Raw genomic sequence first — 10,974 nt, forward strand, 5'->3', positions numbered from 1 at the left:
CAGAAATAGAGGTCCCGGCACAGCGGCGGGCTATTAATACCTGGGGGGGGGGTTGACCCGGCTTGGAATGTTGGAGCTGGACGCAGCCAGAGAGGCTGAGTGTGTGTGTGTGTGTGTGTGTGTGTGGTGTGAATCAGAACTGATTTTGACTCGTCTACGTCATCGATCATGACAATGTTCCCCATATGTCTTAAAGCTTTGTTTGAGGGTGTGTGTGTGTGTGTGTGTGTGTGTGTGGGGGGGGGGGGGTACACATGTGCAGCCTACATCAGCTGTCTCCTTTGATTGACAGCTACAGCTGAGGGAGGGAGGGGCGAAGAGGTGGAGGAGCCTCCTGGGCCGGCGGGCAGCAGGAGCAGCGAAGGAAGCTCCGACGGACGATAGCAAATGAGTGGAGGGCCCCCCCCGGACCCCCCCCCCCCCCCCCGGAAGACCAAACCTCCACAGAACTCTGCAAATGTAAAGTGAAACCCGAACGTTCCTCTGCCAGTTGTCACATTCTTCATTTGTTCAACTTAAACTGCCAACAAGTTGTGTTATTATTTTAATCAAGAGGGGAAGCAGCAGGAAGTTGGTCGTCACAAACTGACCTCAGGTCAGACACCAACGTTTGCCGGTCCGCGTCACTCCTCTGCTCACGTCTGTTCTGCAGCGTTGCTTCTTAAACTTTGGCGGCGCCATCATTGAAATGTTCTTGATTTGTTCTCCGTGTTGTTCTCAGCCGGGACGCCTTTGAATGATTCCGTTTCCTGTTGTTTTGGTTCTTGATTGTGGAACGTGGTTCGGCCTCCGCAGGGTCGAGGTCACGTTGAACCGTTGCTCCAGCGATGAAACGGATGACGAATCACCCGCGGTTCTACCTGCAGAATCAAGAGGGGAGGTTGGGTCCTGGGCGGCGCCGGTCCAGTCCGGTCCGGTCCGGGAGCAGGACTCAGAAGTTCAAACAAAGCAGAAGAGACGGAAGCGACACGGAAAAAGGATTTTTATTCATGAACTGTTTTTACAAGCAGTCCAACACTCAACTTCCTACCTGTCCTGAAAACAACAAAAAAATCATTGAAATAAAATTAATTTCTTAATAATCACTGAATAATATCATCAATTTATATCAGTTTTATCATAGCCTTGACGGGAGTCACAACCCAGAGCCAGTAGTATTTGTGTTTGGTTGTGGTGTGAAAACAAACGTTTCTGATGCGTGTAAACCGGAAATTTCTACAGCGAGAGTTCAGACGTGCGGCGGGGAGGCGGAGCCAGAGCGCCCCCCCCCCCACGCAATAAATATGAAAGAGCAGGAGTCCGGTATTCAAACAAAAATAATCATCTGAAATTCGCAGGAACAATATCTAAAGTCTTTATGTGCAAGATTCGAGCTGAAGTCTTCACCACAACAATGACACTCACATCGAAGCCCCGCCCTCCCCAACACCTGGGTTTCTACATTAAATCTTTTAAATAAACCTAGAAGCTTTTTCTCATTTCTTATACACATATATTTATATATACTTTTTTCCTGTATGCCATCCTGACATTGTCTTGTGTTGATTGAGCAGAGTCCGTGTGTGACGTAGAGGTCCGTGGAGCAAACACGCCGGTGCTGGCGAGCCTCCCAATCAGCTCACGTGACAAACAGCGCGAAAGGACACAAGCAGAGAGTTGGATGGTCCGAGCCAGAGCGCACACACACGAACACGCGTGTCTACACACACACACACACACACACACACGCACACGCACGTACGCGCACACACGCACACGCACGTACGCGCACACACGCGTGTACACACACACACACACACACACACACACACACGTGTACACAAACACGCGCGCGCACACTTCTTCTCCTGGAGTGAAGATCGAAAGTTTGGTCGCAGTTCTGAACCCTCCGAAGCGTCCGCTGGTAGTTGTGTGTGCGCTGAACTCTGCTGCCGTGATGCGAAGGGTCAAAGGTCAGAAAGGAGGCTTCCCATTGGTTCCACTCAATCAGCAACAGTTATTTGGCACATTTAACAACTATTAAGTAACACATTGGGCTAAAAAGGTGCAACAACATAAATTTCAATGAAAACAATAAAAACCATTCTGGTTTACAAAAATAAAAGACACCTTGAAAGGTGACGACATTTCTCTATAAGACGATAAGATCTTCCCCCTGACTGTTAAAGGCTACAAAAGAAAGAAAATGAGAAATCACAACGCACCCTAATCACCCCTCGTCCTACTGGAGGTCACAGGTCACAGCTCTGGAAATGCATGGACATCACAAGGACACCGTACTCCATGAAAAATAAAACCCTGAAATTCATGACTGTCCCCAGCAACGGACGGCGTCCTCCGTCTGATTAACACTACGCTTGTGGAACGCAGCTGCACGCTCTGGGCCTTCTGACGACACAACGGTGCCAGATGAACCTGCGGGAAATCAGCTCCTCTGGAGGGAGTCCTGCTCAGGAGGAGCCGGGACGAGCCCGCCCTGAAACGCTTGAACTGCTGCTCCACGTGCTAGGATGCTAACGTGCTAGCGGCGGGGCTATCGGACGAGTCCGATGAGTTACGATGGTTAGACTGGTCTGTTTACGTCTGCCATCGCCATTTTGGTTTGGTTTGTATTTTACTGCTCAACTGTTGGGGAGATCGCAGGAAATCTGGAGTAGAACAGCTGCAGCTCTAAGCCTCATGGGAGATGTAGTTTATGGAATACTCTTTCTACTCCTTTCTCTACCCGGTTGTCATAGCAACGCCAAATGAAGATGCTGTGAGGTCAGAGACGATGGAGGGAGGAGATTCAAGAAGCACATCATATATTCTGGTTCTGACCGCCGTCCTCCATGTGCCTTCATACCAGCTGAGCACGCCTCAGAGCGCGGCGATGACATCATAGAAACGCCCGCTTCATAGTTTCATGGGTTTTTTGTTAGCTTAATTGTGTTTTTTTACCGGTTGGCCAGTAGATCAGTGGTGCGACTCTTCTGAACACAAACACTCTGATTTGGTCCGAGGTTCTAGAAGATAAAAACCCAAACCCACTCTCCAGAGGAGTTCATGTCAGCTGTGATGTCACAACCACCAGAGGGGACTGACCAGGAGCCCGCAGGTCGATGGTTCCTGCTCCTCCTCTGACATCAACCTTGTCGAAACAAGTTCTAACCACCAGCTCTAGGAGAATTACTCCACTACCCAGAATCCTTTAGTGTATCAGCAACATCTCTGTGTAGTGGAGTTTGCTGTTACCATGGAAACGTTTAAAGCAGTCATCACTCTGGGCCATTTTGAGTTCCTGGCCCTCGTGAGAAAGGAACCTGGAAATGAGTATTTGGATGCCAGACTGACATCAGTCAACAGTTAGCTAGCTAGCAGGAGCTACTACGCTAAACGCCGTTAGCATGAGCTCAGCCGCCAACCGCTCCTTCTTCGGTTGTCGACATTTTTTCTCAAATGTCAAATCAAATATTAAATGGTCACGACTCATCTGCTCGCCGCTCGTCTTGGGTCTCGTTCTACAACTCTATACACCATAAAGACGGTCCGAACCGTGGAGGAGACGAGGCCGGCGTCCACAAACATCTGATGACTGACACTCAAAAACTTGTGGAACAGCGGCGGCGGAACAGTGAAGGTGGCATCACGACTTTGACTGACCTATCAGGACTAGGACGCTTTGCTCTGCCTGATCTCTCTGAGGCGTTCTGGGTCAACGGAACCCCGCCCGGTGGAACCGTCCACCTTTAGCACCAGAACTGCAGCAGTTTACAGCGTTTGAGGGCGGAGCTTATCCCACGACCTCTGACAAGGACCAGTTTTCCACCTAAATGGACTCGGTCCAACTGAGGAACGCGGCACCCCCCCCCCCCCCCCCCCCAGCGTCACGTGCAGGCGGACAGAGACGCCCCCAACAAGGCAAACACTAAAACACTGGAGACACAGAGAAAGGGTTTATATACACTCACTTCAGCCCCTCCTCTCTGCACATGTAGTCTTCATAGTTACACCGCTATTGGCGGTTACCGTGTCCTCGTGGTTCCCATAGCAACCGGCTGTGGCTTTTCAGCCAACGGAATCTCAGTCTCTATGGTAACTGGCTGCACAAGAGCCAATGTGGAAAGAGTCTGTGGTCCTTTAACTTCCTGTTTCTCTGCAGTGGAATGGTGGGTTATCGGCTGCTGGGCGTGGCCTCCGGCGCTCAGAAACTCAAGTAACGAGTGATGTTGGCACTTTGCACTTCAGTAACAGAGGGAGGGGCGAGAGGAGCGGCGCCCTTCACCTCCCTTAGGAATACATTCGCCGTTTAGCCTGGTCACATCAGCGTCGCCTCAAAGGGGTCAAAGGTCAAAAAGTGTGTGTGTGTGTGTGTGTGGGGGGGGGGGGGGGGGGGGAATGCCAATGATATAGGGAGGGGCCCCGGCGTTCACCTGAGGTTCGCAGAGAGAGGTGAGGGGGGTGGGAGGGAAGGGGGAGGAGCTAAGAGAAAGACAGAGACGACATTCATGCAGAGGTTCTTGACATGCTGTGTCCTCCCGAACGTCTGCTTGCTCTCGGTGACTGGCGAGGTCCCACGGCAGGAAACGGATGATTGGTCGTAATGTGTGTGTGTGTGTGTGTGTGTGTGTGTGTGAATGTGAGTGAATGTGTGGTCTGTCCACATCAGTGCAAACGTCCTGCAGCTGATGAGGGGGAGCAGTGTGTGTGTGTGTGTGTGTGTGTGTGTGTGTGTGTGTGTGTGTTCACAGGCCGTTGCTGTTGCGGTGTGTGAGTGGTGGTTTAGAGAGCTCCACCACGCCGGCGCGGCCCTTCCCGATGACCTTGGGGGCTCGGCGCAGCAGCTTCTGGGCTTCTGTGAAGGCTTCGGTCAGCTCCTTCTTCCACTGCACAAACTCCGGGTCGCTCTGTGGAGGAGGGCAGAGGTCAGCACCCGTCCGAACCTCCACAGCCAATCAGACGAGGAGGAATGATGTCATACCTCACACTGCAGCACAAACTGCTTCCCTCCTTTGATGCGCAGCAGGATGCACTTCTTGTCTTTAATCTGCGTCTCCTCCACCGTCACGATCTGCTCCATCGTCAGCAGGTTTTGCTGTGAACACAGCGTGAGGTGTGAAACGCTCCCAGCAGGTTTCATGACCTTTAAACACCTGAGACACTTCACGCTGGCTGAGGGGCCACAGTCCGACCCAGCCAGAGGCGGCGCCTCGCGGGAGCTGCCCCGCCCACTAGCTAACTTTAACGACATGTGTGTACACTCAGACCGGACCAGGAGCAGGACATTTGCTGCTGAGACATGACGAGAAGCTGAGAGCACAGAGCCCCCCCAGGTGAACGTGCGTGTGCACGTTTGTCCACGCAGGGGAGAAATTTAGATCTACAAACTTTGGAACTGATTAATTAACTGCAGACACTCATGAGATCACTTTGAAGTATTCCAGGCTCTGGCGAGCCGGGTCCCCAGAGGGGACTCGGCTTAGTCTCCATCACTACAAGCATCGGAGAACCGGCTTTCACCGTCACACAGGAGAACGTGTTCAAGATTCTGTAGAGGGTTTATGAGGTGACAATCAACTACAGCGAGCTCCTGCCCCTGAACACCTCTCAGGGCACTTCGTCTGCTAGCAGCAGCTGGAGGAGGCGTTAGAGGACACTAATGGGGGGGCAGGGAGGACGACTACGTCTCTACAGGGGGGGGGGGGCGGGACCTGGTGTGGCACTCACCCCGTCTCTGTGCTTTTTAAAATGTTTTAACCACGTTTCCTTCAGGAGTCAGAGCAGACAGACAGACAACGTTCATACAGACAAACTCCCTCGCTCGGGGACACGCCCACGTCAACATGACACACATGAAGGTGAAGAAACGAGAGCGAGGAAGTCCACTCACCCGTGACTCGCCCTCCCCCCTCCACTCCACACGGTTGGGGAACAGATAAAAGTATCGCCGCTGCCACTGGGTGAGGAAGGGGTTCCCCAGCTTCAGCATGTAGCCGTGCATGATGCAGTCCTTCCCCAAGGCATAGTCTGGACACACGCACACGCACACGCCTGTCAGCATGTCGACACACAGCTTCACACCACTGGAAGTCAGAGATGAGACCATCTTTACCCTCTTCGTGGCCCAGCTGCTTGTTCTTAGCCCTCTTGCGGGCCTCGTTCTTGTCCGTGTCCGAGTTCACCGCCTCGTACACCGTCTCAGCCACTTCCTGCTGCCAGCGCTCCGAGATGACCAGGGGGAAGTTCTTGTACAGCTCCTGGTCGCTGTCCAGCAGCTGCAGGACACCAAGCCGAGACAGTGATTATTAAATGATCAGAACCTCAACACAGAAGCAAAGCAGCCGCGCTGCCACCTTGTGTTCTAGTGGAGTAACTGGACACGACCGCCTCGGAACTCTGAACGCTCATCTGCGGAGGTCATGTGACTGGGTTCCAGCGTAAGGCCGAGTCGGTGAATGGAGTCGAGAGAATCTTAGTGATCAGAGGACACGATGCAACGCGGCCTCACTTCATGTGATTAACGCTCTAAGAATCAGAAACCATCAGACGAGTCTGGGCGGCGTGTTCCTCACTCATCAATGACCAGGACTGACCAGCTGGGTCAGGAGGGATTCCGCGTCACAACAGTCCTCCTGGTTTCTACAACTGTATTTCTGAAGAGTACAACCATCCTAGCGTGTCATGACATGGTGGCACAGTTTCCTCGCCCTGCAGCGCCGCCATTGACACATCTTGTCTGTTCACAGGGATGATTCGTCCCTCACGCCGCAGCTGTGATGTGAGCGAGCAGGTCGCGGATGTGTCGGGTTTACCTTGATGCCCTTGGTGTCCTCCTCATCAAAGGAGCCGATGTCGAAAGCATCAGCAGCATTCACCTCTCCTCGGGGAGGGATTAAAGGAGGAGAGTACTGAGAGAGAGGGAGAGAGAGAGGGATAAGCAACAAGATCACAGTCCCACAGGCCTGAAAAGAAGAGGTAACCATAGCAACTGTGGCCGACTAATGACCAGTGCGACTCCATCCAGCACTGCTCAGTCTTGACCCGATCTGCTCTGCACTGGAACCAGACTTCTTTTGTTTGAGTCAAATGATAGAATGTAACTTCCTGTCGGTTCTGCCGAGCGTCACCGGCGCACCTGCAGCGCCGGCGACTGATCCCAGCTGATTTCTCCACTTGGAGCTCTCGGGTTGCACGACACAATCAACACAACATCAGAATATCAGATCATTGATGACCTCTTGTGATGCAAAGGTGGAACTGAAAGAAAGTCTGACAGCATCCAGCTGTAAGAGGTCATACTGCCACCTAGTGACGGTTATCTTTATGACCTCATCCAGCTGTAACCGTAGCAACTACGCATGTAAACCCTCTGACAGTTGAGCTGCAGGAGGTTCTGAAGGTCTCATCTACTTGGTTTTTGCATCGCTACAGCCTTAAAACCTCAGCAGCATCACCACGTTGCCATGGCAACATGTCAGTGTTTCACGACTGTCTCTAGGAACCACAGCTGCTTTACACGCCTCCTCTGAGTTAATTACTAAACGGTGATCAAAGTAACGACTTTGTGACGGCGTTTGGGTTCGATCAGCTCCAGCCAGATGGACGTGCGGCGACTGGCTGGAGCAGCGAATCAAGAGGGGTCGAGCTACGTCTTGAACACCTGCAGTGGCAGAACTTGGGTCGATGGTTTGTTGCTCATGAGCTCATGTTTTCTTCAGTTTTAGTATTTATAGTTAAAGTTAAAGTCCATAATCAACTGACACGGCAGCAGGGATGATGGCGGGGGGTGGCGCCAGCTCACCTTCTGAAGGTACACCTGCTGCCAGTCGATGCCTTTGAAGAAGGGATGCTCCTTCACCTCCGGGGCTCTGATGTGTGGGACAGAGAAAGGACACGTTAGTCCCAGTCTGAACACCGGGGGGCAGCGTTCACCATATGACAAACAGTCGAGCTGCTCGGCCGCTGCAGACGGCGAGCCGTCATGTCGCTTTGGTCTCAAACTGATGTGAAATGACAACTCTGATGAAATTAGGAATGAAGTCAGCTTCTCGCCCGCCTCGCTCATCTGTCCCGCCTTAACGAGCTCATCCAGCCAAGTCTGGTGAATTAATGAGTAGCATGTGAGAGGAGAGCGAGCGCCGTACCCTCGGCCCTGGCATCCCAGCCGCTTGGACACGTCCCTCTGCAGCAGCCCCTCCAGCAGGTCCTTCAGCTCTGCCGTGAAGGAGTCCGGCAGCTCCACGTTCTGTCCCAGGACAAAGAGGGAGGGACACCGTGAGGACAGGATGACATCATGGGCACCTCTTACTATCTCACTAACGCCAGCTCCGCCCCCAAAGATTCCTGCTGTTTCAGAGATGTGTGTGTGTGTGTGTGTGTGTGTGTGTGTGTGTGTGGGGGGGGGGGGGGTCATCTCTTCCTGTCTGCTTCAATGTGTTTATGTAAGGAGACCATTCATCATCTCTAATAGACATGAAGACAGTGTATTTTTAGTCCAATGCCCCCCCCCTCTCTCTCATACACACACAGGATTACGGGAATAAACCAGATTAAGTGGCTGGATTAAAATCCTAATCTGGATTTATTGTGATATGAAAGATCAGACTGTGTTTAGAGGTCCCACTCTGCCAAACAGCAACTTTGATTTCATGTTTTGTCCACTGTCATGAAGGAGTGGTGGGCGGAGCCACGGCCGCAAAGTCCCAACACGTCATGTGGCCGCGGAGAGGAGGGGGGTGGGGGTGGATGTGTGCCTGGGTGGGATCAATGGACGCATTCATCCCAAGTGTTTGCTGAGTTTGACCCGTGACATCAAAAGGTTAAACTGTGTATTTGCCCCAGCAGACAACGGCACGCCACACGCACCAGAATGTTGTGGCATCTTCACCCCAGAGCGGCAGTGCGATCACAACTTTGGGATGTGGATGGAAATGTTCAGGTACGACAGCCGGGACCCCTGCTCGCTGACAGTGCTGACCTCTCCTGCTTCTTTCTCTGATGACAACATCCACACGCACGGCAACATCGGTGCCGAGGACATCCGAGTGCCCCGAGTCAGAGGAGAACCGTGGCAGCAGGATAAACCCCCTGGATTTACAACTTGGCCTTTCCTATGAGGATCAGTCAGCATTCTAGGATCATTCTTTGGAATTCCTGGATGTGTGACTGCCTGAGGTCGGGACCCTCGACACTCACCTGTCGTTTGCTGACACCAACAAAATCAAACATCACTGCCATATTTGTTGACCAAAAAGCTGGATATCACGGGGCTGACGCTGGGGAACGCTGGGGAACGCTGGTGAATGCTGGGGAATGCTGGGGAACGCTGGGGAACGCTGGGTGAGCATCAGCTACGAGGCTAACGAGAGTCACAGTAACCTGAGGCAATCACATCCCTGTACTGAAATGCCGGATATTAAACCAGTGAAAGACATTAATGCACCATCGTAACCAATCAGAAGTCCTCCGTATCCCGGATGATGGCATGACAGAGAACCCACATGTCGGCCAGTCCAAGTAACGGCGATAAACTCATCATCAGGAGTCAAGAAGCGAACAGCAGAAGAACGCATGACTCTCTTTTCTTTCATGAACAGTAGAGACGATGTTATAAGTCTCCTAACGCATGACTCTCTTTTCTTTCATGAACAGTAGAGACGATGTTATAAGTCTCCTGGTGTGAAACACCTAACCCTGGACAGGAGGGAAGCAACAGCCACCTGTAGCTCCGCCCCCCGACTTCCTGACACGCCGCATGAGTTGAAATCTAAGCGGCTTCATGTAAACGGGACTTTGAGTGGAACATGTTGATCGCCCAGGTGAGGGAGCTGGTGAGGCCCACGGAGCAAGGTAGCAGACGTGCTTGCTCAGGGCTCCGCCTCTTTACCTTCATCCCTGAGCTGCTGGACAAACGGCAGCTGAATGTTTCTGCTCTGCACCCACAGGAAGCTGCGTCCATCACAACTCACCTCCCACCACAGCAGCCACGTCATCGCAAGACCCAAAAATTTCAAAACATTCATCTCACACAGGAGTCTCTGCGCACGTGTGTGTTGTTACTGGAGGGTAAACAAGGGTGTGTGTGTGTGTGTGTGTGTGTGTGTGTGTGCGCGCAGAGGCTCAGTGTGTTTACACAGAGCTTTCTTGTAATGTGTGTATCCGGCTGGCATCCAGAAGCATGCGATGCGTCTTACCATGGTGAGCGTCATCCGGTCAATCTCGTGTTTGTCTTTGGTCTTGTGCTGTCTGAAGGGGCTGTGCCTGCAGGACGAGAGGAGGGCCAGAGTGAGACACACAGATTGTTGGGGGTAGGACGGGTGAGGAGAGGAGAGGTGAGGAGAGGAGAGGTGAGGTGAGGAGAGGAGAGGTGAGGAGAGGAGAGGTGAGGTCACATCTGGAGGGGACCGACAGACCGGACAGACAATCACACTTTTCCCAATAGAATGGAGGCTCAGTTAAATATCAGCGATTCAGTATCAACCCCCCCAATACACACACACACACACACACACACACACACACACACAGTTTCCATGTCTGCATCCAGCTGACGCTGTAGCCAAAGTTGCAGGGACCCTACACCTACATGAGCCGACCTCATACTGCACCAGCTGTGACCGTCTGATTCATCCGTGACATCACCACACCGCCGCCTCCTGTGGTTGCAGCTCTTTCTATGGTTATACTGGTGATTTCTAAAGCGTCCCAATCATCACACACATGAGGAGGAGACTACATGGTGAACATTTAAGGGCTTTTAGAAAAAATATTTCAGTGCAAAGAACAGCAGCAAAAGCTGTGAATTCCTCTCATATAAACTTCTTTTGGCACAGATAATACCAGCAGGTCAGTACTGGTCAAAGAAGCGTCAATCAAACCCGATCTCGTGCTGCTCCACCCAGTGCCCGTGTCCCACCGTCAACAACCATCTTGGGGGTGTCACGACACGGCGCCACGCCAAACGCAGCAGCTGCCTCACAGCCGAGGGTCTGCACT

General features: G+C 52.3%; 1 protein-coding gene across 3 annotated transcripts in view; it reads right to left on the reverse strand.

Moving 5' to 3' along the window:
• Positions 1–971: 971 nt before the first annotated feature.
• Positions 972–10,974, reverse strand: part of grk3 (G protein-coupled receptor kinase 3) — a 46,760-nt gene continuing 36,757 nt past the window's right edge. Inside the window, exons 14-23 of one of the 3 annotated variants that reach the window (XR_015110357.1) lie at positions 10,173–10,239; positions 8,124–8,224; positions 7,781–7,847; positions 6,792–6,887; positions 6,092–6,254; positions 5,870–6,006; positions 5,707–5,745; positions 4,961–5,074; positions 3,951–4,886; positions 972–1,928 (exon numbers count right to left, since the gene is read on the reverse strand). Coding sequence is in view for 2 of the 3 variants with exons in the window: in XM_086187026.1 (XP_086043152.1) it covers positions 4,725–4,886; positions 4,961–5,074; positions 5,707–5,745; positions 5,870–6,006; positions 6,092–6,254; positions 6,792–6,887; positions 7,781–7,847; positions 8,124–8,224; positions 10,173–10,239 (946 nt within the window). In the remaining variant the exon portion in view is untranslated. Of the gene's footprint in view, positions 4,887–4,960; positions 5,075–5,706; positions 5,746–5,869; positions 6,007–6,091; positions 6,255–6,791; positions 6,888–7,780; positions 7,848–8,123; positions 8,225–10,172; positions 10,240–10,974 lie in introns of all 3 variants that reach the window. The other 2 variants (XM_086187026.1, XM_086187028.1) reach the window with 2 other exon arrangements.

The sequence above is a fragment of the Aulostomus chinensis genome, chromosome 19 (genome assembly GCF_037954235.1).
Source record: "Aulostomus chinensis isolate RoL2024-O1b breed Wild chromosome 19, RoL_Achi_v1.0, whole genome shotgun sequence".
Lineage (NCBI taxonomy): Eukaryota > Metazoa > Chordata > Actinopteri > Syngnathiformes > Aulostomidae > Aulostomus > Aulostomus chinensis.